At 41.3% G+C, this 26,241-nt stretch overlaps 2 protein-coding genes across 3 annotated transcripts in view; one reads left to right on the top strand and one right to left on the bottom strand.

The window, feature by feature from the left end:
* LOC139675552 (phenazine biosynthesis-like domain-containing protein) overlaps positions 1–26,241 on the top strand; it is a 91,294-nt gene that overhangs the window by 44,566 nt on the left and 20,487 nt on the right. Inside the window, exons 11-12 of the transcript XR_011698501.1 lie at positions 17,205–17,367; positions 20,013–20,132. The gene's annotated coding sequence lies outside the window, so the exon portion shown is untranslated. The remainder of the gene's footprint in view (positions 1–17,204; positions 17,368–20,012; positions 20,133–26,241) is intronic.
* Positions 1–26,241, bottom strand: part of MYPN (myopalladin) — a 40,209-nt gene that overhangs the window by 10,232 nt on the left and 3,736 nt on the right. Inside the window, exons 2-11 of one of the 2 annotated variants that reach the window (XM_071563363.1) lie at positions 19,992–20,167; positions 18,462–18,513; positions 16,346–16,493; positions 15,133–15,204; positions 14,771–14,912; positions 13,932–13,955; positions 11,854–11,970; positions 11,040–11,409; positions 8,077–8,649; positions 5,196–5,343 (exon numbers count right to left, since the gene is read on the bottom strand). In XM_071563363.1, the coding sequence (XP_071419464.1) occupies positions 5,196–5,343; positions 8,077–8,649; positions 11,040–11,409; positions 11,854–11,970; positions 13,932–13,955; positions 14,771–14,912; positions 15,133–15,204; positions 16,346–16,493; positions 18,462–18,513; positions 19,992–20,167 (1,822 nt within the window). The remainder of the gene's footprint in view (positions 1–5,195; positions 5,344–8,076; positions 8,650–11,039; positions 11,410–11,853; positions 11,971–13,931; positions 13,956–14,770; positions 14,913–15,132; positions 15,205–16,345; positions 16,494–18,461; positions 18,514–19,991; positions 20,168–26,241) is intronic. The other variant, XM_071563364.1, reaches the window with a different exon arrangement.

Raw genomic sequence — 26,241 nt, 5'->3', positions numbered from 1 at the left:
CCAACACTTGTAGTTTTTCAGTGTAACATAATAAAGAACAATGGAAGAAGTAGTAGCAGGGCTGCATCTGCTCTTGCATCCAAACCAGTTCAGTCTGTGTACTCTGGAACTCAGACCAGGTATTTACTGCCCTGTGGACCTTACCAACAGCTGACATCATTCTTTTATGGCACTGCATAAATTTGGCCCTGGGCTATCTTAGTTGCCTTCAGCTTTGTAGGGTTATATGAATGTTCCATCAGCCCCACAGAGCCTCAATGTGATGACTTTTTCTGAATGATGTAGCTAATCTCTAGATCACACTTTTCTTTAGTTCAGTTTTCTAGTGACTGGCAAAGACAAGTTTTGGAAATGAAAATTACTCATGACAAGGATAATGTTTCAGATTCAAAAGGCATTATTGTGCTTTTAGTGCATCCTCAGCTGCATAGCTGAAGATTGGGACATCATTACTTGGTCCCTAAGTGAGTTTTTGTCCTGTGGTGCTCTGTGGCAGAGGGAAGCAGTGGGGCTAGAAAGGCATTGCCATTCCACTTTGAAGGCATCCTGTTAGTGAGTAAGGTGTTGGCTGCAGAGCAGAGGTGAAAGGCACTGAAATACTGCAAGCAGAGTCCAGAACTGCTTATAAACAGTTGAGTCAGCAGTTTTTCATACAGATGTTTTTTTCCCCCAGAATCACTGCTGTCCAAAAGAAGGCATGGTATGTAATAAGAAATCAAAAGCATAGGGTTGCTGTAGCCATGATGGCCTCCAAATGGAACCAAATAGTGCTTAAAGACAATTAACACCTTTTACTTCCTCTTCTCCAAAAGTGCAGATTTGTCTTTAGCAGTCTAACCAACTCACATAAATTAAACTCAGAGCAATCACTCCCAAATTGTACTTAACTCAATTAACCTTGTATCTGCTTTAGATCTTAAAAGGTTTTCTGTGAACAGTGTATTTTTTTTCCTGGCTGATGTGTTGAGGATATTAACTTGCTACAAACTGTTTAAGAAATAGGGGCACTCTTTCCTTTTCACATGTCTGCTCACAGAAGGAAATACCATAGAGGAAGGAAAACCTTTCATGGAGGCCCTTTCATGGACAGGTTTTCTTTGCCTGTGACTCTGGATGCACGTGCAGACACAGAAAGAGGTATAAAAGTGGCAGATTGTGAAACAAATGCATGTTGCTGCCCTTCCGGCACTGAGCTCTCCTTACTGCATCCAGGCTGCTTCCCTGCCCATGGAAGCCCCAGGTGTCACTGTCCAGGACTGCACAAGTTTGGACCTGTCATTTTCAGGAGTTATATTCAAAAATACATTTTAAATTAGACAATTTCAAAGTTGGGGCTCCCACAGCCCCAGAGTGTTGCCTGTGTGTTGTGCTCATACCTCAGTCTTTGTCTTTCCAAATGTATTGTCCTGTGTGCATAAACTTGTGTAAACTTACAGACAAACCAAACAGACTAAGTTACCTTTGCTGGGAAAATTTGAACACCAACATACATGAAGGTGTTATCCCAAACTTCTTACAAAGAACAGAAATCTCTGAAAGAAGTGAAAATACATTGTTGTATAGAGAATATAATCTTTGAGGTTTTAGCTTGTTTGGTAGGTTTTCTTTTAGGATTAGCAAGAACAGAATTTGTATGGCTTTCTGAAACATTGTTTTTATCCCAGAAGTCATGAATCTATTTCTGAGTGTGATTACCAAAGTGGTGTAGGGCAAAGTGTTTGTGGTTCAGACAAGTGTTTTGTAAAGCACCACATGGAGAACAAGTTAGTGTGATCCCTGGGCACAGTCTTAAAACTGGGCTGCAGTTCAGCTTACTGAGGACACTGAGGGAAAGAGCACAGAGGTTCAAGCCCTGGGTTTGAGTCAAAAATGTAGGATTGCAGCTACTTTGTTGGCAGCATTCCGAGAGCTTGAAACTTCCACAGGCAGTTATTCACACACTTATATAGTAGCCAGATATTTAAAATTGTGCTATGTACCAGCTAGAAGACTGTAAATTCAAGCTCCTCTCCAGTGGTGTAATGTGCTGTACAGTGTATAATGTGTATAATGCACATATATTATAATTTTGAAACCTGGCTCTTTCCCTCACATGTAATGAATGTTTAGTGTGCACAATGTGCAAAGGGGAGAGGGCAGTGGTGGTTGCATTAATATTGTCAGAGGGTAAAAGACTTAAAACTGGCCAAAGCAAAGTCAGGAAATGTGCTGGTGAATGTGCATCTAATGCAGCTTGTACCATTTTTCTAGTGGAAATTTGGGGCAGATGGAGCAGTGAAAGGCAGCTTCCCTTCTGGGGAGGTGCTTGCCCTTGCTGTGCCTTGGCACTATTGTTGGGGGGTGCTGGTGGGTGGCTGTAATTTGACCAGCACAGCAAACAAAACCTTCTCTCAATGCAAGTCTTGCTGAAGGTACAAATTCACATCATTTTGAGTCTGTAAGGGATCTGTTTGGTCCCTTCAGCATCATTTCTGAGCAGCTGCCATCAAGGCACCCTTCAGGCAGGGCTATTACCTGCATTTTACATGTGAGAACTCGGGGCCTAAAGATGCTGAGGGACCTGTTAAGGTGATACAGAAAGCCTGTGACAGAGCAGAGTTGGATCATGGTCTCCTACATCTTGAGTCAAGTAATTTGACTACTGGGCTGTTCTGCTACCTGGGAACACTTTTGGCAAAAAGGGGAATTGCATAGAGTGCAGTAATTCCCACAACATTCAAAGCACCTTTGTGTTTGAATGCAGGTTCTAAAATCCTGGACCTCTGAAGTTAAAATCTGTCTTTAGCAAGATCCAGTTCTTAGTGAACATGCACATTATCAGCAAAAGCTGCAGAATCAAAATAATCTGATGTTAGCATAGGAATGAAATGTCCTGCTAATTAAGAGCCTGTTCCCTGGTGCCTGAAAGCCTGAAGTTTTACTCTTTGAACTGCAGAGATGATAGAAAAGCTCAGGTCTCCTAACAGAAGCTGTTCTGAAAGGTGGGATTTCCAGATTTTTGTCCTGCTAGTAAAGAATGCTTAATTATTTGTGCAACCCAGGACAGCCCCACCACTACACGTACCTGCTGGCCAGGAGTTAAGCCTGTCCTTATGGAGTTCAGAGTTATGAATTGGATTGTCTTCAGGGCAAGGAAGGAACTGAGTAAAGTCTCCTGTATCCTGGGATTGGGCCTAACCTGTTCCTGTGGTTGCATAAAGCCAATTCTCATTCAGTGTATCTTCTGTTTGAGAGAACTGAGCAAATCTGACTGAAGATGTTTGTGTGTAACTGAACCACTTTTTTTCAGCACTCCCTATAGTGATGGAATTTCACATTCTGCACAAATGGCAGGTAGGGCTTTTTTTTTCCTGGTAAAAATGACAGCTTGTTACTGCTTGTATTTGACTGAAGTTGCAGCTAGAATTTTAGCCAAGACATATTTGTATTTCTGTCAGTACCTCATGGTTATCATCATAGCTGTAGAAGTCCAGAGACTAATCTGTTCTGTCCCATGCAACATCAGCAGAGTCACCAACTATGTTCTGATCCCGGATTTCTTTATTGTTGGTGATGGAACAGAAGGAGTGCATCTGCATTATCAGGTATCATGCTGAGTGCATAATGCTGACACTTAGGAAAATCTTGACTTGTGAGCAAAACACTTTCCATAGTGAAGTCAATTTTAGGTAACAAATAGGGCTCCAGGATGTAAATCTCTCCTGTTCATTACTGCACTTTATAGAGTAATATAAGGCAGTACCAGCACATAAAGGCATAGGCTTGTCATCTGCCAGCTCCAATCTGGATGCTCTGCAGATATTCTAAATGAGACCAAACCCTGATATTGAAATGTGGCATCCCAGTTACACTTCTCTAAATAAAAATATACCATAGGATGCATTTTATGAGAAGGAGTTTTTAAAATAGTATGTAGGAAATACAAGGAAACCAATATTTGAGATTCTTACTGGATGCTGTACCCATTATGCAGTGATCTGTCTCACACAGAGACTTGCATTTGTATTTATGAGAAAGGAGTAAGCCCCTCCCTACCATTCTAATAATCAATTTATTGTGCTATATATAGAATAACAGTGTCTCCTTTTTAATTCCATGTTAACTACAGGATGGAAAAAACAAGATAAAAATCTATGGGTGGGTGTGAATTCAGGCCTAAACTTGTTATTATCATGATGTTGGTTGTTCTGTATAGTGTAAAGCAATAGAAACTTTGGAAAATACTGTTCATCCTCTCATCTATTTAAATAATCACTGCTTTCACTGAGGAGAAAACTCAGATGTGAACTTGCTGGAGTTAGTGAAGTCTAGTCATGCTTTTCCTGCATGTGAAAGAGTAAAATCAGAAGGTGGGAACTGAGAGGGAAGGGAGGGAACTTTTACCATGTAATTCCAGAACTGTCCTTAGTTCACTGGCATTTTAATTATTGTAACAATTAGAAAAGTGCCAGCTTTGAGGGTTTCCAGTGTTTGAGGTTTGCTCTCATACAGTATAGCAAATAAGGGTATAAAATAATTTCTGCTGTTGCAGATAACTTTGACAACCAGATTTACAGTGATTTCAACCTCAAAATGCTATTTCATTACATATTTCTTCTTTAATTTCATAGACAGTGTCCACATCCAGTGAATTTATTGATTCCAGATAAGAATGAACTGATATTTAGTCCCTTGAACTTGGTGAAATTTGTTATTTTGCTGAACTCTAATAAGAGTCCCCAAGAAGTCCCCATCAATTCATATTAGATTAGAGATTTGGAAAAATAACACCAAAAATTTAAACCCCACATTAATTCAACCAAAAGAAAACCAAAAACCTTTTTCTAAACACTTGGATTACTTTGTTTTAAAATAAAGTGTATATGTGCAATGAGTTGAGCAACTTGTAAAGCAAAAAAAGGAAAGCCATGTCCAGAAGCTTCCATGAAAATAAAGAAGTGTTGCATTCCTACCAGCCTCTGAGATTATCAGAAATGAAAAATGCTGGTGAGTCACAAAGTAAATCTTGTACAGCTGCATCCCCTCCTGCTTCCTATTTAGAGCTCCAGTTTGCTACTCCAAACCACTGCTCAACACAAACACTCACCCCACAAGAGAGCGTAGCAGCTCAGCCACACAGCACCTTCTGTTCCACAAGCCATAATACATGTCTTGTTCATGGGGGAACTCTATTTAATAACACTCGATTTTCTTACCTGCTGACTACTTTGCTGAGTAGCATCCTCTCTGAAATGCAGTTTTCTTTCCAGGTCCTTTACAAGAGCAGCTTTGTTTTCCCGAATAGCATCACCTGTTGCTAACGGCAGAGGCTTCAGGTTTTTCTTTGTTAATCCCTGGGTTGGGCTATTAAAAGAAAATTCTGATACTAACATGCAGCAACCAGCACATACCTATTTTGTCACCTGTGTGACATCCTATGATACACTTCAGTTGTTTACACAGAAGCTAAAGCACAATACAGGACTTGATTTTTTTTTTGGTACTATCTTAATGGTCCATCTCATTCCTGTGCCAGTAGGAATTAAAAACACACATCTGGTAGAGAATAAGCATTGTAATAGTATAATAAGCATCTCCATTCCATTTATATTTATCCTGCTTTAATTATGGCACAGTAAATGCTAAAGAAATGTGTGTAAGTGTTACCTTAGGTGTACAATGTGAACATATTGACTGTATCAGGCAATAATTTAAAAGTTTCTCATTGATCTTTATTTCATATATTCATTGATCATTTACTCTTTCTGTGAACTTCTTTCATTTCTCTCCCCCTTTTATGATACCTGACATCAACAGTTATTTTCAATTTTTATTTTATAGATGTAGCCTGTTAAATTTTAGTCAGGTTTGAAAAGAGTTAAATTCTTAACTAAGACTGTCAGGAGGCTGAGAGTGCAGAGCTGAAGCAGAGCAGCAGGACACTACTAGAGAGTGTGCAACGTTCTGGTGGTTTGCTGGGAGTTGTGATCTTAATAACAGGGGCATAACTGATGATTGCTCTGCTCTGCAAGGCACCTTCCTCATCACTGTCTAGAACTACCTGAAGGCAAGTTCTGGCCAAGTGGGGTTGGTCTCTTCTCCCAGGCACTCAGCAATAGGACAAGGGGGCACGATGGGTTCAAGCTCTGCCAGGGGAAATTGAAATTGGAGAGCAGAAAACAATTCTTTCCAGAGAGAGTGCTCAGGCATTGGAATGGGCTGCCCAGAGAAGGGGTGGATTCCCCATCCCTGGAGGTTTTTAACCTGAGGTTGGCTGTGGCACTGAGTGCCATGATCTGGTAAAGGGACTGGAGTTGGATCAAGGGTTGGACTTGATGATCTCGGAGGTCTTTTCCAACCCAATCCATTCTATGATTCTGTGATTCTATTCCTTTTGTTGTTCTGCAGACAGAGTGAGCTCCCATCCTTCACCAGAATTGCTATAATTATAAAGCCAAAAAAGGAAGCTGACGCTTCAGTAGGTGTTCACAGGTTATCTCAGATCCTGCTCAGGTTCCTTCCTGACCTTTTCTGTCCTCACTTAGATTCTCTCCTGTGCAGAGGGCAAGATGTGAGTCTCAGCAAGCTGAGCTCTCGTTGTGCTCAGGAATTCAGTTCTGGGCTGGGACCCAGGAAGGCTGAACTGGAGAAAACAATATTCAGCTGCTCTGGCTCTCAGGTACATCGTAATGACTTACTGCATTAAATGCCTTTAATGCACAGAGAACAGCACTGGGCACTGGTGCAGCAGCTCTGCAGGGCAGGGAGGGGACTCATGCCAGCTGCTGTTGATTTGTGGCTGCTCTTACAGCACTGTGAAACCAGGCTGGAGGGCTGAGCTGGCTGTAGCTAAACCCTTCGCTGTGAACCTTGGAATCCCGTGGTATGTGCCTGAGCAGGGTGCCAAGGCCAGGAGGCTCCACACACATGGCACAGGGGTGGTAGTTACGTGTCTGTGCTGGCAGCTCTGGGGCAGGAGTGCAGTAATGCTCCAAGGGCAGCATTTCTTGGCACACAGAGGGGTGAGTGGTATAGACACAGAGGAGTGCGTGATATAGACACAGCGACACGTTCTTCTATTATAATAACAGATTGGTTGATGTAGTGTCAGTGAGATAGTCAGGAGATTGTGACTTACTGATGGCTGTCTCTATCTTGAACTGTACCACCGATAAATGGGGAAATATTCATTTCTTTGTGCAGAATTTGGAGTTCTGTGGATAAACAGTTGTACCAATCTAGTGGGGCTGGCCATGCTAACACAGGGTTCACATAGTCTGTAAAAGGGATGTTCACTTCAGCTTTCAAGAAGAAACTCTTCAGGCCACAACCTTGCCTGTACATCATGATCCTTATTTGCTTGTATGATGGAAACTATTTTGCCATAGAAATCATGCTGGCTGTCAATTAAAGTATTTGTGTGTAGGGTAGTTTAAAACCATTAACTCCCCCAAGATTTTCTGGGGGACTTGAAATATAGAAAGTACTGCAACCAGAAAAATACATTTATATAGCTTATTTCTTAGATTTATCTGGACTAAAAGAATAACTTGTGTTATGAGGTACCTTTAAAAACTTTACTTGTTCCTTGCAATAGGCAAGAATGTTTTTATGCCTTATGTAGGCAAATGGTCTCGGAGTGTCTTATCCTGCAAGCTTATGAAGTCTTTCTCCCACTAGTACAGTCTTATGAATCACAGACTATTCTGAGTTGGAAGGGACCCACAGGGATCAGCGAGTCCAGCTCTTAAGTCAGTGGTCCATACAGAGGATTGAACCCATGACCTTGGCATTATTACAACCAGGTTTTAACCAACTGAGCTCCCACAATCTTGTATTTATCTGTTTATACACTCACATTTCTGTCTTGACTTTATCTTGCCCTTGGTGTATCTTATTACAGAAGGTACTCTCCTTTCCTTTCTTAACTGAATGCAAAGGTTAGTTTAACTGACCAGAATATGTAACTCCCTTTTCTCCTTTGTGAATGACTTGCACTGCAGTGAGTGCCCTGTTGAACCCTTGAACAGAAACACATCCTGGTTTCCTTTGGGTGTTCCTCACCCCTGCTCTGTGCTCGTGGCTTGTGCTACTCACATGGCTGGTGTGCTGCGGGGCAGCCCCATGGCGTTGGTGGATGGTGCGGCAGGAAGCGAGGGAAGGACGGCACTGAGGAAAGCCACAGGGTTCTGGATCCGTGCGGGTGGGGACACAGGAGGGGGGGCCACAGTCTGTGTCGGGAAGTGTTTGACGCTGGATGTGGGAAGCGCCAATGGAGGCACCGCGGGCTCTTTGGGGCTGGGCAGAGACTGTTCGCCTTTGCTTGTAAACCCTCCCGAAGGCCTTGGCTGGGCAGGTGGTGGGTTTCCTGTGAAGTTGTCCATGTGGTTGGCTCTCTGGGTGGCTGGGGGGCCGCTGCTGAGGGCTGTGAGTGAGGAGCTGGCAGAGGAGCTCTGGGGTGACACGAACTGCTTGGGGCGGCTGTAGCCAAAGGCTGGTGAGGCAGAGGAGGAGCTTTGCTTGTACAGAATCGAGGTGGACTGTTGGTGCAGTGAAGTAGCAGAATTCAGTGAAACTGTGTTGAATGTCAGCTCTCTGAGAGATGCCTGGTGCACCTGCTGCTGTTCAAGCAAGACCTGGTTGTGGAGCTGTTTCAACTGGCTCTGATCGCTGCACACAAAATAAAGATGAACAAAATTAGTTATGAGCCCTGAATATGCCAGTTGCCTGCATTTCCATATGTGAATTGTGAGGGGGAAATGAACTGTGACAGAGTAAGAGACAGAGGAAACTCCTACACCACATACATTCTCTGTGATTATAGAAAGACCACAAGTGCTGTGGGGAGAGGCTGAGGGAGCTGGGAGTGTTTAGCCTGGAGAAGAGGAGGCTCAGAGGTGACCTCAGCACTGTCTAGAACTACCTGAAGGGAAGTTCTGGCCAGGTGGGGGTTGGTCTCTTCTCCCAGGCACTCAGCAATAGGACAAGGGGGCACGATGGGCTCAAGCTCTGCCAGGGGAAATTGAAGTTGGAGAGCAGAAAAAAATTCTTTGCAGAGAGAGTGCTCAGGCATTGGAATGGGCTGCCCAGAGAGGGGGTGGATTCCCCATCCCTGAAGGTTTTTCAACTGAGCTTGGCCGTGGCACTGAGTGCCATGATCTGGTAAAGGGACTGGAGTTGGACCAAGGGTTGGACTTGATGATCTCGGAGGTCTTTTCCAACCCAATCCATTCTATGATTCTGTGATATTAGTTTGCTACTAGATTAAACTTCTCCTTCCTCTCTCTTTCTTTGCCAGAGGCACAAAGCTTTTTGTCTGAGAATTATTTGACCAATGATAATTCTACATTTTAACATGTGAAATATAAGTATAAATCTTACTTGAAGATATTTTTAAGGAATAGAATTGTCAGGTTTTGCTCCATGTCACCTGAGCACCTTGTGCAACTAAGAGTAGGATTTGGTGTGTCATATTTTAAATGAACATTTGTAAGCCAGATTGCGGCTAATTTTCCTCCCGTTGAAGTAGGCTCTGAAACTAGAATTTTGACTGGTAAATCTTTGTAATAATCCACCACAAGAGATATTACCAATGTAGTTTGGGTGATGTTGACATTCAGTGACAGGCATGAGTGTGTCATTTCATGCAGTTGCTGTTTTCGAGGTGCTGTCTACTGGGTATGTCTTCAGGGCTTTTTATTTGCAATTAAGGAGAATTATTTTGCCTTGTCAAATGTCTTATTTAGTTTTTACATATGTAGAAATATAGCACATGAAAACCAGGCTAATTTTTTCCCTTCCAAAACCAGACAGAACATAGAGGATATGGAAAATGGTCATGTATTAAACTGCTGAGTGTTAAATAACTGTTGATAAAAAGTGAAAACAACTGGTTCTGACAAATCAAATTACATAGTCAACAGAACTTTTTAGTTAAAAGAATTACTGTTTTTGTAGTGTACTAAATAGGGATCACATTAAAAGTAGATAAAGGTAGCAATTTCAGTCTTTCAGAAAGTAGAAAAAAGAAGTTGTGTGGTCCTGATTTTGTGTCCCTTGTATATACATCTGCATAATAAGGCACTCCTTTGTTACAGAGTTGGTTTTGAGGGGTGTGTGAGGGAAATGCTGCTTTATATAAGCATTGCAGAACTGAAATACTGCTGCTGCTCCCCCCTTGAACACTCTGCAGCTCTGAAGGCACACAGTGCTGTGAATATGGGCCTCACAAATGAAAAAAAACAGTGCTCCAAGTTCTTCCTCTGCCTCATGGTATGTAAGTTCTGTCTTCTCCTTGTAATGTTTATGCTATGAAATTACATCCCTGCTTAAGAGTGCAAATTAATTACTTTATAAAGTCCTTCCTGAACCTTTAGTTCTATTCAAGAAAGAAAACTAAGGCCTCTGTGTGTGCTTTTTGTTAAACTGAATGTGGGAGGCTGGGAAAAATGCTGAAAATACATTACTTAAACTGCAATGTGAATTCCATAAATTGTCCTCTAGGAAAACTGCACTACTTCTTCAAGTTTCCCTGTGAGCTGTTTCTTAGTTCAGGGGGTTTCACATCATCTAACACTGCCCAGTGTTTTTTCTGGTTTAGGAGGAGATTACATTTGTGGAACACAAAGTCATGGCCTTTGGGACAACAGTTGCTCACTAGTTGAGTCCATCCTGTCCATACTGTGTGTAAGACCAAACATGTCTGATTTTGGCCAAATTGCATGCCCAGAATTGACTGAGATGTTTGAAGAACCTGCTTTTATTTTGCCTGCATAAAACCAGGGTTGTTCATCTTTTGACTGCAGCAGCAAACATTGTGGAATTAATAACATTTCAAAGGGAAAACTTTTTCCTTTTAGAACTGAAAAACACTTTTCCTAATAGGGATATACAGAGGAAAAAATCTAGCTCTGCAGAATGTTTTCTAGAAGTACAGTTAGTTAGGCCAGTGCCATGTGATACTGCCTGTCTTTTTGAGTTGTTGCTCTAGTGCAATAGTGGTCTGTAAATACTAAACAATATCAGTGATGCTCCTGAGACTTAGAATTCCATTTACTTACAGCTTTGGCTTAGCCAGTACTGGGGGAGGTTCCTTGGATGGTGATGCTGGCTCGGGGATTTTTGCTGGCTGTCCATTTATCTTCTCTGGGAAATGGTTGGGTCTGATTTGGTTGGTGGCACCAGGTCCACCCTCTGATGATGATTCACTTCCTTTATCGTCTTCAGGCAGCTTGAAGTGCACGCGGAGCCCTATTTTGGAACTCGATCTGGGCTCGTTGTGGTTCACAAGGACACCTTCCAGTTTGGGTTTGGGTGTCTGATTTCCTGCGTGGTGGGAAGGAGCCTGTGGGGCAGGTTGGTGCTCAGCAGCAACAAATTCGATTGAGCCCGTCCTGGTCAGGGTGGCAGCACTGCCACTGTCTTCAGGTGCTGGAAGAGTAAACAGCAAATTTGTGAGGATACATATATGCCATAAATCACAGGGAAATGAAGTCACAAAAGTGACAGTTCAAGCAACTCACTCTGATGTTCTTCCACCTGTTGGACTGAGTTGTTTGACCTTGTTTATATAACAACAAATTCCCATAAAAGAGGAATATTGTAAAGGTGGAAGGAAAAGAGACACTGTTTTTGTCTGGAAAATCAAGCAGTGCTTTTCAGCCATGTCCCCCATACATACCATTAGTGCCTTTGAAATAAAAACTTTCTCAGGCTTCTTAGTTATAAGAACATTTCCATGCCCTGAGCTGTGTTGGAGCCACCAGAACCCCACGCTCTGCTGTTCTGCCCTTCATTCACCTGACTGTTTGGTGCCTTGGAGCACAAATCACATCAGTCTCTGCTGGGGAGCAAAGGGCCAAAGCAAACTCTTACCTTTGACAGTCAGATGTGCTATACTGGATACTGTGCCGTATTTGTTCTTGGCAGTGCAGGTGAAAGTGCCGGAATCTTCTGAAAATACTTCAGCAATTACGAGAGTACAAATTTCCTCTGCAAAGCATCAGGGCAGTGTTAGTGCTTGAGGTGAACATGTAGTGAACAAACACACACCAAACCCTGACTACCCCTCAGGAGATTTCCTTAAGGGCTTTCACCTTGTTCAGTTTGATTTTATTTTCACCAGTACTACCAGTTTTGGCAGCCTTGGTGTGCAGCAGCTGTTACCAGCATTGTCTGCAGCAACTGGTGTATCCTCTGTGCTCCAGCATGCCCAGTGGAAGGGAAGAACAGGTGTCAGCAGTGTGTGAAAAGCATTAGAAAAAGTTCTCCTAAGTACATGAAGTACAGACTTAAGGCAGAAGAACTTTAAAATTTAATTTGGAAAAATACAGTCTGTTCTATACTCTCAATTCACTAAAATATATTTTTTTTTTATCTCTGCAGATTAAAATAGTAATTATAATTAACATTCAAATGGAGTCACATAGTAAGGGAGGGAAATACAAAATATATACATACAGGCTGGCATTTTCCAAAAGTACCAGTGCAGATTTGCAGACAGAGGGGATTGTGCTGACTGTGCTTATAGAAAGTTGCCTTCCCACTTCTTTGTGAATACTAATGGACATCAAAAACGTGCTAGCAAAAAGTTATATTCCACCTGGAAGAGCCAGTGTGGGGTTATGACATTCCTGTCTGACTACTATCTGACAAGCCTGGGCAGCAGCACCAGCTCATAAATACCTCTGGGGATGGGATTTAAACCTTTTGTTTGGCCGAGTAGCTGCGAGGGGGAGGGACAGGAACATCTGAAGGGTATGAAATGTGGGCTGCTCAAATTTCTTCACCTAGTCAGGGACTATTTTGCTACCACTTCACAATAAACTCTCCTCAAACCCTACAGGATTAGTATTTAATGAGTATTTCTGCAGAAAACCATATCACACTTAAACTTGATTCTTTCACATCATCTCTGAGGCAAATCTAGCAGTAAAGAGATTGTTTGCTCTCAACTATTGGAGAATAATAGTTCATTACAGTGCTGTGATAACAGGACTAGTCTAAGGCATTCTAGTGTCTGGTTGATCATGCTGGGATTTGCCCAGGACTGCATGCATGGAAATCCAGATTCCTTCTGAATGAGCAGCAGGTGATGAGGCTGTGCCAACAACTGCATTATCCCCTCAAAACTGCCTGACATTACTCAGCAGTGAGGCCAGGGGACAGTAACAGAACAGCAGCAGCTCCATGTCCTCACTCCTAAACCTCAGAGAGAGGGGCTGTCTTTCAAGACCTTTATTGGGGTAAAAAACTTTTAATAGGGCAAGAAAAAGAGTTATAGAAGTTTATGTTCTGTAAGAATTAATACTCCTTTGATAATTTTCCATCTTAGTAGGGGCAGCTTTTCATTTTAAACAGTGAAAAGCGTAATGAGGAGAGTGATTGTCTCATGGAGAAGCAATCAAAATCTGTGAGGCTCCTCTGCTCCAGTCGTGCAAAGTAACCCACATTCTGCTCTGCCCCTTGGAACCAGCAGGTCCAGCCACGCTTGCAGGATTTGCTGATCTCAGGGGTGGAACACCTGATGTGGAGCTCTCACATTACGCTGGTGGGGAGCACAGGGAATGGCTGACATGGCTAAACATCTGATGCAATGTTCCCTAACTGGGGAACTGGATAAAAATAGCTCAGTCCTACATCATCTCGTGTACTTTTGGACCTCAGACGTACAGGGGACCCTCATACTTTAATTTTATTAATCCTTAGCTCGCTTGGATCCTGAGTTAGAACTGGGTCAAAGCAGAACCGAACCGTTTTCTTCAAAAGAGACAGAACTAATTCAAATTATATATTTGTGGAACAGTCTACAGTAAAATGCTAATAGCTGTAGAATATGGGGAAAAGAAAAATAATTTTAATTAAATTATGGACTTTCAATAATTCATGTTTTGTGAAGGAAAGTCACCACATTTAAATAATGAAAAAATCACAAGCCTTTGGATGATCCTCACCTGGTTCAGCCATAGATCGTGGTTCTGAGGGGAAGAAGAGCAGAATTATTAGATTCAATGTAGTTACATTTGCCAATTTTTTAAAGGACTAAATATAAAATTTAACCTCCTCAATATAATGGAATACTCCTTTTGATCCCATTTGCTATTTAAGGGGTGGTGGAGACAGCCAAGCCTTCTGCTCAGTGGCATGTCACTGAACACTAATGAACTTTTTTGGGAATTTATGAATAGGAAATAAATTCTGCAAGAAGTATTTTTTTCAATATTAGTACTACTTTATCGTGTCTTGAAGGCAATTTCTGAAACTAAGACACACATGAAATCAAGTTATGATGGATCATTGTTTCACTAAGGTTTGTTTTAGAGTAGTATTTAAGGAATTTCTGTTGAATTTTCTCAGGTTTCAGCATTCCAATGACTTACAAGAAAATTGCAGATGTGTTGACATCAGGTCACTTTTGTGGATAAACAAGCAATCTCCTGCCCATGAGCACTATGATAACATTATCTAAGTGGAAGATGAGGGATTTACAGTAGTGGAACTCTGCATTAAAGGTGGAACTCCAAAATCAAACAGAAGTAGGGCTGAATTAGAAGAGGACATTGAAGTGGCAAAGGGATCAAAGCAGAAGGCAAAATGATTCCGTAGAATCTCGGGCACCTGTGGGTGTGCTGCCCAACTCATTCCCAGTTTTGGCTCCTGGAACTCAGATTTACTGCCATAAATTCAGTTTATATGGTTCTTGCCATTGTCATAGGAAAAGTGTTGCTATGTTAGCAACTTTTTTACTTGCCTATAATTTATTATACCCAGTATTTTGACACAAAAAACATACTTTTCTGTAATATCCTGAAATCTGGAGAATCTTCTATCAGTGTTCCTTCTCTATACCATTCAACCTTTGGGGAAGGAGCTCCTTTCACCCGACACTCAAAGACAACAAGCTGCCCCTCGGAAGCTGAAATGTCCTGTAACATCTGGGAGGGAAATTGAACAGACAGTCAGTGAATGTCCTACTGGTCTGGAAGTAATGCTGATTTCAGGAAGGTCTAATAAAGCCACTTAAATCTTTGAATGGCTTCAGAAATGCATCATTCCTTTTTTTTTTTTCTACATTTGAGAGCTAGAAATTTTTTAATTATCTCTTTCCACCATTAATTGACCTCTAATTTTCAACTATGTCATAGAACAAGTCACCTTAGTAAATACAGGAGCAGCAATTATAGGTCTTCCATCCAGTCCTTGCAAATAGTTAGTGGGGCTTTGAGTCTGTAGGGAGCAAAACATCACAAGATGATGGTTAAGTGTACAGACATTATTTTTCATTATACAGCAGAAACATGGTTTTGGAATGACAGAAAAGAGATTTTGGTGGGGAAATCCAAAGTGAAATATTTATTGGAATGAAGAGAAATTCTATTGAGGGCAACTTCTGGTGATCATCCTGGGTGGGGTAACAGCAAAAATGCTGCTGTTGCTTTATTGCCTAATCGAGTTAATCCTGGCAGGAAAACTTCACTGCAGTGTATTTTAACATTCACTGAGACAAGTCTTTGTTGGCTGCTCAGTGATAGTTTTGTTTTTAAAATTCTTACTTACAAAATATTTATGGATGTTAATAAGGAAAAGTGAAGTCCAGTCATGTCTGTGACTGCTACTGTAATTCTTCTGCTTTGCCTAAACCAAACCACTTAGAGAGGTGGGATATCACGCTGTTGGTCCTACTCTGTGCAATCAGAATAGGATTCTTCTCCTCATGGAGAACTTCACTTTATAGATTGATTATTTCATAGTTTTTCATTTTAGTGTAATAAGAGTTGCCCCAGAACAGCAGAGTTACTGATTCAGCACCCCAGGAAACAGAGCCAAATTACATGTGTTGGTGTTTTAAAAGCTAACAAGATTAGGAGTGGTGATTTTTGAGATAACTATTATTTTTTATTTAAGCAACTTCTCTTCAAATGGTAAAGAGTCACAGAGGCTTAGTTCTATTCTCACTGTAGTCAAAATTAAATTGTTCACCTGTTCAGATCTGCTTGTTGGTTACCACCTAATTCTGGGCTGTAAACTCTGAAAAAGCAGTATAAAGTGAGTTTCTCATGAACATTTCAGTTGTAAGAACTCACAGCTGTGGATATGCTGACATTGCAACACAGAGGACTCGAAATGCATGCTAACATTAATTAGAAACACTTTGATATGGGTATTGAAATCTTGTGTGGCAAACAAGCATACAAAGTAAGCATAGTAGTGAAATGATTTAGCTTAAAATAAGTTTCATTGAAAGGAAAAGATTTCAAGTGAGGAAGGGAGAGGAAAACATTTTGGGCTGCAGCTATCGGAGGTGAACGAGGCAGGCTGGGATTTTTAAGAGTTTCTTTTTGCCCTTGAAATTCCTGGTTTGCCCTACCTGATTGGCTGGTGTTGGCACAATGTGGACAGGTACAGAGGCAGGCTGGGGCACAGCTGGGGGAGCCCTGGAGGTTTCCTGGTGCTTGGCTGCAGCTCTGACAGCAGGAGATGCTGCGTTCGCAGCGGGGTCTGCGGGCTTGGCTTTACTGTGGAACATCAACCAAGAGTGAGTTCTCTGAGCTGTGTGTGTGTGTTCCCTGCCGAGCTCTGACCCAGGTACATCTCCTCCCCAGCCTCACTCCTGGCATCGAATTCCAGGTATTCCTAGGGAAAACTGCATGCTGGAAGAGTTAGCCTGCACGTCCATCCCCTCTGGTGTCCTACAGTGGGTCAGTCACACCAAGTGCAATAAAGGGCTGGGTTAACCCAGCTGGGGCTGTCACCAGCTGTGGTAGTTTTGGCTCAACCCAAGACACCAGCTCTGACAAAGCAATGCAGGTTTCACAGAGGACAGTGCTAGTTTCTCTTGTATGAAGATTTGGGCCCATAAGGTAATGAAAACACCACAATTTCCTTGGGTACAGATTCAATAATTTATTACTGAAAAATAGAGATGTGTTTTCTGACCAACATGTCATCAGTTTTGGTGGTGCACAGAGTGGCAACTATTCACTTCTATGTTGTTTCTACATGGAATTCTAAGAGTTGACCCTGTTTAATTTTATTGCCAAGTGAAATAATGCAGACAGTGAAGAGAGGGTCTTTTTATCCAGTTTGGGGTCCCCAGGTCCCTGCAGGGAAGCCAGATTTTAAAAAAGAGAAAACCTGAATCAGAGTGAAGACACAACTGTTGTGATCACTGATTTATCTTTTGAACTTTTAGCACCTGTTCTCATATTAATTCCCTCTAATTACAGATGTTCAGATTCATGTGATGACAGCTGGAAGCTAAGCAAGAGTGAAGAGACTTTTACTGTACCCAAACCTGATCTTTCATAGCGTGACCATTTGAGGACTGCAATGGCAGAGCAGCATCCTGGGTTTTTTATCTCAGAAAAAAACACATCACAATTCAATGAGGTGAGTAATTTAGAGACAGCATCAGGTGATCAAGATCATGGTCAGTGCTGCATTGAGATGAGATGAATATGGAAAAAATAACCCCTGAGACATAGTCTGAGCTAGAACTGTGGAGAATTTAGCAATTGATCCCAGAACCTTTCAGATCTTCTGGATCTTAAGTTTTGTATTAAACACTTGTGCTTATCAAAGTCCATAAACCAATTCAATGGGAAGTACTTTATGACTTTGAAGTTAAAATCTCATCTGAAAGGACCTTCTGTGAGCCTGAGATGTTCAGTCAAACAAACTGCAAATGTCTCACCTTTGCAATTTAGAAGCTGACATTGGTAATGACCATAATGCTCCCTAATGATGGATAAAACCAACAGGGTGCAGTTGTACCTGATTGAAATTTCCTCTTTACAAAGCAGTTTGCTTTTGGGGTTGAATAAAAACCTGATAATTTTAGTTTTCAACCACTCTATCTCCCTTTCCAGTTAACAGAAGGACTTTGATTCTGAAACAATGTTGATTTTAACAGCATTGGATCAGGTTCTAAATGATCAGGGCTTGGATTTCACTTAGGAAAAATAAAAGTATTTCCCAGGTTTTAGATTACATCTGACATATTTTCTTTTTATAATTAAGTAGTCTTTTATGCCATTATTTCAGTTTAGTGCATATCTAATAATTTCCTTATATAAAATCTAAACAATTAATCTGTACCCATATTTTGCCAAAAAACTTCATGGCATGCTGTATTTTCATGTGAGAAATTGTACTATACTCTTTGTCCAAGTCAGAAGCTTAAATCAGCCTTTAAGCTGGGTTTAAATGGCTCCTGTTTTAGTTAATTAATTTTAGTCTTTCAATCTCTAAGGTAACACCTTTCTTCTTATGTTGATGTTTAAAATTAAAGTTTCAATTCTTAATCTGAAGTTGGACACACAGGCAAACGTGTGTTTGTTTCATATTTTTTGTAAAGCAAGCAAACAAACAAACAAATCCTAAACAGAAGCCTAATGTGTCAGAAATTGCAAACTGAGAATTCTACACTTGTGGGTGTTTTTAGCTGTAAAAGGTATGGAAGATGTAATTGATTTTAAACTTACTGATCCATTGCGTCTGTGATGGTTTCACCTTCAGAGTCAGAAGAAGAGATTCCTAGGGAAAAATAAAATAAAAAAAATAGCAGAGGGGTTTGGGGAGTTTATCTATGAATGATTCAGATTTCCTCTAGAGCACTCTATGGGTGTATATGATAGAGATCACATTGCAGGGGAAAAGGACCAGCATTGCAGGATGTGCAGGATGCAGGACTGCTGCTGACAGGAGGCAGATTTGGGATGAGGTGCAACTGGAATAAGGAAAACAGCACCCCAGAGTGAATGTAGACCTGGCTCTTCCTCAGGGTCTCTTTGAAATGCCACTGTGGTTTAGTCTGTAATTGTGAATTGAGTAAGGGCTTGCTTTCCTCAGACACTCAATACTCAAAAAAAAAGGAAAAAAACTAGAGAGCCCTTGAATCATAACTGTTATTCTCAAACCAGTGCCTTGTAGCCCAGCATGGAGAAGAAGACAGCTCAGTTTACTAACAGCTGTCTTACTGGGACATTTTGCACTTCTGAGTCAGCCTTCCCTGTGCCTGGAATTTGCATTTCCTCTGCAGTTCCTGCCAGGGAGCATCTCCATCAGCCACAGCTTCCATCCACCATCCTCTGAGCCAGGTAAATGCAGACCTTGCCCCTGTCTGGAGAGCTGTAAATCCCTGCCAAGAACAGACACGTCCCATTAATGTCAGGGACAGTGCAGACACTAAAATAGGATCTGGCCTTTCACTGTCAGATTAGAGACATGAAAGAGGAATAACAGCACAACAAAATTCACTTTGTGGTAAGTAGGGCAGTGCTTTAATTTATGAATGGCCCCACTGCTGTCAGGGATGGTGCTCATAGTGTCTTTATCTGCCTGAGAAATGGAAAAAAAACCCTATGTGGCTATTTTAAATTTGTAGTCCTGCTAGCACAAAAATGGGTGCAATCCAAAGTCTTACCCCAAAAAAGTGTTCAAAAGAAATATATTAAGGAGACCTTCCTTAGGCCTAGTAGGTATAGTGAAAAGCATGAGAAAGAAGAGACACCTGATCTGCAGATATAATACCCTGTTTTATTTACAGCAATCAAAATATCAAATTGGTTGCATATTTATTTTGATTACAAAGTCCCCATAAAGGGATAAGATGAAGCTGTCCTATATTCAGTTTGTCCTAATGACTGTAGGGAAAAAGGATTAATAAGAATTAGACAGAAATTTTAAGTTCTTATATTCCTGTAGAGTTCCACACACAAAAAAAATGCAAGGTGGCATCAGGATCTGAGTATTTTAGACGTTGATCTTACAGTGACATACTTAAAATCTCTGGGAAGTGACACAGTAAAACTACACCTAAAGGGCAGTCCCTTGTCTGAATGGTGTTTTACAGGCAAATAATAGGGATGTTAATAATGATGGAAAGTGATTACTCCCTGCTATGTATTTTTTGTGACAAGACTATCACACAGTTAGCAAACAAGACACATAATTGCATGTTAGTCCTGTGTGACCAACTCAGCAATGAATTTCTGCCACGCTTCTGACATTACCTTCTATGTAAATCTCTGCAGAAGTGGAGTCTGTGCCATAGATGTTGGAAGCAAAGCACGAGTAACGTCCGGTGTCCTCCTCAAAAGCCTCAACAATAATCAGCGAGTGCTGATCACCTGTCTGGATAATTTGAATGTCTGGTGAGTTTTCAAGCTCCTTCCCTTCACAGTACCACCTGCAAGGCAAAACATTTTGTTTATCAATGCAAACAACCTGACAATTAGGATGACATCTTGCTGAGGATAAAATTGGTGGGGTTGGCCTGAAGATTCTGACAGAGAACTGCAGGCAGTCATAGGAACCAAATATGTATGAATTTCATATTATTTGATATAGAGTAGAAGAGCTCTGAATGTGGGACACTGTCAATCCAGCTCTGAATTTCTCTTGAAAGATCTGAAGTTATTCAGTTCTGGGTTGTGGCTTAAAGTGCAGGAAAAAACCCCAACCATAAGTAAAGAAATATCCCTCAAACCTGTGTTTCCAAAGTTCATGCTAACTCACAATGTGGCTGCAACTTTTCTCATAAATATAGGCAGATATAAAACTCCATAAAAATATTTTTATTTTCTTACTATGACTTTCAGAACTACTTGTGATTTAATAATCCATTCTGCATGTGACAGTGGGGGCTGTCATACTGGTAACATTTTTTATTCAATTGATCTTAAAAATGTTATTAATTGTTTCATCCATCTGACATGGTAACTTGGTAAAAGGACTTGACAATGTTTGAGTGGTACTACAGCAAATAAGATTATTGTGGAAAGGATAAGGATAGGGTTTGAGTAATAAATTGTAATAATTAATATTTCTTGCCTCATACTATTAGGTACTTCAGTACATTTCCATCTTAGGTATTTTAGAAAAACATGAATAAATAAATTTGCTTAACCATTGAGTTGCACAACTGTTTAACAATAGTTTGTGCTAGAGCTTGAAGAAAGCCCTGAATTAATATATTGGGGAAAGAAATAATTTCTAGGATAGTCCATACAAGCAGAAGAACATAATTTAACAAAAGTATAATCCAGATATGCAAAAGGAGCCTCAAAGGGTCTGTGAGGTACTAAGGAGCACAGATCTAGAGCTGAAATGCTGATTGTGTAGCTGAGCAGTAAACCAGGCACCAGTTGTGCCCCCCAGTCCCAGCCATCCCATATGGCTCTTTTAAAGCAGACAGGCCATTTCCTGGGCCACTTGGAGTTGCACATAAGTGTAATCTGAGCTGAAAACACAGCCTGGAAACAGGCAGGGCTGCCTGGTCCAGGGGGAAGCTCCTGCACTGCAGAAGGAGTCACACCACCTGACACTGCTCATGGGGAGAGCTCACCCCAGGTACCCATCTCTGCCATCTGAGCCCGAGGGCTCTCAATGAAGGGGTGGAGGAGTTCCTGCAGACCTGGCAGCTGGGCTTCACAAGGTTAAAATCCTCAAGTTCACTTCTTTGCTAGAGCTTTCTCCCTCTGGAGCAAGGATGGCAGGCCCAGATGTGTTCCCAGGCCCTGCTGCCCCAGCTCTGGTCTAATGAGAATGGATTTGTGCCAGGACACAGGGAAAGGTTCCAGGATGACCCAACTATACGGATTCTCCTACACGTCCCTTCTGCTAACTGTTAATGACCACAAAAGAAAAGACTGGGCAGACAGGAGGCTACAGCTGCATCTTACATTGCCACAGGTGTTTGCTTGAGCCACAACACTAAGGAAATTTTGTTTATCACTGTGAACAATCTGACAACTGGAATGGCAATGCTCGAGGTCTTTCTGATGATAAAACTGGTGGCCATTTGAAGTTCAGTACAGTTCACTTGCCAGGTTTTCTCCCACTCTCCAAAATGAGATGCTGTGAGGTACATCCTGTCAGTGGATACTCTGCCTAGGACAGCACTTTACTCCAGGGTGACTTTCAGCAGCCATCCATGCTCCTTCTCAAAGCTCAGTGAAACCTCTTTGAGATGCCTCGCAACACAGATGTCACCAGTGCTCTGGATATTAGCCAAAAACCCACACAGCACCCCTGGGAACCTGAGAGACAGCTGTCCTCATACAAAAGGGAGCAGTAACACCAGCACAGACCCTGGCACGTGTGGACAGATGAGACAGAACTTACTGTGTGTTCTGGCTCAGACTACAAGTCCCCCTAGCCCAGCATTCCATCTCACAGTGGCCAAGAGCAGACACTCAGGGGACAGTGTAAGGACAGAGTGAATATATATGTGTATGTGTATTCATTTATTCCTCTGGAGCATGGAACCATTCCCTTTAGCTTTGCTTTTATCTACCATTCTCTTTAACTTCTTTCAGAAGGTGAGAAGCAGCACATAAAAATAATTTTTAAAAGGTGAAATCACTGGTGTTAAAATGATTAATTACAAACTACCTCTTTTTAAAAGGTTTTCACTATCAAGTACCATTACCATTATTTTTCTAGTAGATTAGACTGCATGGTTCTTCAGTAACTTTAGTTTGAAAATGCTACTTTTTATTTGTGTAATCTTTATTTTGAAAGAATTGGTTTACACTTCCATTCAAAACACATTTCCTTTAGAAAAAAATGAGTTTAGTGTCCATTTTCTGTCATGGTCCTGTCAGATCCTCTAAAATAAACCTCTTCAAACTGAAGGCACAGCTACATTTAAACTTTGCTCATAATGGCTTGCCTAAATCTGTAATTTGCCCCACTAATAATTAGATACATGAGATAATTAGGTACAGAAATCAGAGGGGTTTTTTGTGCCTCTCACATTTTCTTGGTGTTTGGTGATGTCCTTACACACAGGAAATGTTTAGCAGTCCCAAGGGAGAGCATGGTAATGTGTCTTACAGGTCTGATTGAAAATGCCCTTTGGAAATTGTAAGTGCCATTTTTAAGCTCCAGAACAGGAAATTATGTCAGATTCCTGTGCTACCAAAAGGAGAAGTTTCTTTAATTCTATCTACAAGATGGTTTATTCTACTGCTGTTTTCAAGGTTTGCCATTGGTGATAATTGAAAATAGTCGCATTGTCAGGAGAGAAGACCTGAGGTTTATGCAGAGTTTTATGACTGCAAGCACAAATTTGGTATATGAATGTACCAGTTGCCTTTTAGGTGTGTAATTCGTGTAGGCAACTGTGCACTTTGGGACGTGAGTCACAGCACTTACTCATGTCTTTTTATATACCTACCTCATGCCTCTTCCTTATACTGTAGCCTTGTTTTAGCATGTTAGCTTTAGCAGATGAGAATAAATGTTAAAGAGAATAGCCATGTTCTCAAACTGGATCTCATGTTCAGCAGAATCTTTTCAGAACATTAAAATACTTTACATAGAACAGTGTTATTATATTTTTGTACCCACTTCAACGTTGTTCCTCACTGAAGTGACACATGGAGCAAAACACATATCACAAAATGCTGTGAGAGAATCCCCAGTAAGGCAGAACTCCTTGTGTTACTACTGCTTTTCCAACTAACCTGTTGTGTTTGTGTAGAGGTAAGTCTGTCTTGTGCTTTTGTGAGGCACAATCCTATTTTCATGATATTTTCCAGATTTAAAACCCCCATGTACACTGATTTTCCCAATTATTTTAGTAGGATTTGAGTAGTACATTTCTTCAGTAGACTCAAACAAACAGCCAAGCAGGATGGAGTTAATTCTTTCCTTTGCAGTTATTTTTTCCTTTCACTAGCCCTAAACTTCAAATGATTTAAAATGTCAGGAATAAACTTCTGTTTCCCACCTGTGTTTAGTTCTCCTGTGCAGCGTGTTCTTTAGTCACTATTTTCAGCAGAGTGCTCAAATACTTTGAGGCTGAGAGCATGTTATGTGCATGTTACCTCTTTGCAGTGCTTATAAATGAAAAACAATGCTCTCTTGTCAAGCTAAGTCTTTGGTGTGGCTTGTGCATTAACATTCGATTCTATACTTACCCTCCAAGTGCTGTACGTGGTGGCAATGAAATGTCAGCTCCAAGGGGAGCTCTGGCATTGGGATACGTGGCATGGTTGGAGCAGCAGTTCCCTCTGTCACTGACATTTCAGCCCTGCCATGGATTGTAACGAGTGTCCTCACGCATGGGGGGGACACTTTGAGCACAGGCACTGCCGTCCCTGTGCCACATTCACCCCAGGCCTTAATCCATTGACTTGAGTTGCATGTAAGAGAGGTTTGGCTCTAGACTTGGAGCACTAAAACAGACAAATGTTTTCGTTTGGCAGCCAGGAAGGAATATCTTAATTAATCTTGTGTGGCTTCAGAGTCTCTCAAAATCTGTGGTTGGCTGCAGGTCTAGTCTCCAAACAAAGCAGCACTAAAATGCACTTTTTAAGCTTTGCATGCCTATGTTAAAGAATGTTTTCATGGAAACCTTATGACATACAGCCTGTTTTTAGAACATCAAATCCTCATGACACTTCCAGGATAGCTGTGTATGCCAAACCATGCAATGTGATTCATAAGTAAAATTAACCTAGGAGTGATGTGCCAAACGGTTTGGAAAAATGCAGACACCTCTGAACTTGAGGGGAAAGGGAGAGGAGGGAGGAGTGAATGTCACACCTGTCATTCCTCACACAGAAACAGAGCTGTGGAAGGAAGCACGAGGAGGAGGCCATTGAAACTTTGACACTTTGGAAATATGCTACATGTTTCTCTTCAATGCCTATTTCTAACCTGCAGTTCAGTCAAAGAAATCATCAATAATTGTAGTAGTGCTCTTGAGCTGTGAGCTCAAGTCTGAGCTACCTGGAGGCACACACATCTTGGCTCATCCTTGCTGTGACACTGTGCTCAGCTGATAACACTGTAAAACAGGTATCATTTCTCCAAACCTTCTCGATAGGCAGGTTTCACAAGCTGCCTCACACTTGTGGGCTTGTTACATTAAGGCTGGGTTAGCTTAAAAAGCAGTTGGACAGGTCTTTATCCAGCCAGGCAGGACTTAGCTTTCCATATACTGATATTTCCAATCAGTTCCCAATTCCATCCCGTCTTCTGTCCCTCAGCCAGCCCTCACACATGCTGGTTACCTGCCATGCCTGTAAATTAGAATGCTTTATCATTGCCAATGATATTTGCACTCTGATCCATCAGGAATGTCATTTACATCACCTCTTACATCAACTTGGTTTCATTCTGTCTTGCTTTCAAACGTGGTATCTGCCCTTCATATTTTTCAGTCCTTTCCATCCCTGTGATCAGCTTCTGCCTAAATCTCAGATCTCTGTAATCCCCATTTCATCAGTTTAACCATCTGAGTGCTCCTGGTGTTGACTGAGTAACTACATTACAGACCTTGTTGAATCTTGTTCTTGTTTCACAACACTCTGGGTTCCCACAGTACCCTTTTTACACTGTAATTGTATTTAATTTATAAGTAACTTGGGATCCTTTCTGTACCTAGAAACTCTATTTTAAGTCAGAGGTCATTAAGCTTTCTTTCATCAGTTACCATCTTGCCAGTCAGTCCTTTACTGGGACTGCTGGTATTTTTATTTCTCTTATCTGTTAGAATTCTTCTCTCCTTGTCCAGCTCCACAGACACTGAACTAACCAGAAACCTTGGAAAACTCTTCCCCTCAAAGCAAGACAGTTGCCTGTTCTGAGCCTGGTTCTGGTCACAGTTCCATACCTGTGGCCATCAAGGTGCCACCTTCACTCTTTTGGAAGCTTTGCAGAGCAGATGACAGACAAGCACTATTTTCAGTGAAAAAATCCTGCATTCTTATGGTCCTCATGGTTTATAGAACACAAGCCCCAAAGTACATTATATTTTCTGGTTTTCTTGTGCTGTAGCAGTGACTAAAAGGTCCCAATCACTGTTGGCATGTGAATGTTTATCACTCAGGCAAGTGATATTTTTTACACCCTTTCTTAGTGTTACTCCTACACATCAGTGGAGTTGAAAGAATCTTGGATGAGCAGGACAAAAGTTTTGTTAACAAACAATTATAATCAGGGAACTGTTCAAGCAGCTGCCATTCAGCTTTTCTCCATAATACAGCACTTACATACACATCCAAACACAAAGGGAGAGAGAACTCTGAGTTACTCCTTGTGATTTATCTTTTATTTTTTGGCTTAAATTGTGAAACTCAAAGCAGAGCCTGATCTTTTTCTTCAGCTTTACTTCTTGGGACTGATTTTTCCCTTGGGACTTCTTTCTTTCTGTCTCTATTTTGCTACATCTGGTGGATGCTTATATTCTATAGAAGGGTTAACAGCTCCTGTATTGACTGTCATTCACATAAGTAGCTTATTTTATTA

Source organism: Pithys albifrons, chromosome 9, assembly GCF_047495875.1.
Source record: "Pithys albifrons albifrons isolate INPA30051 chromosome 9, PitAlb_v1, whole genome shotgun sequence".
Classification (NCBI taxonomy): domain Eukaryota; kingdom Metazoa; phylum Chordata; class Aves; order Passeriformes; family Thamnophilidae; genus Pithys; species Pithys albifrons.
The sequence above is the reverse complement of the archived record's forward strand: the minus strand, read 5'-3'. Positions and strand labels throughout refer to the sequence as shown.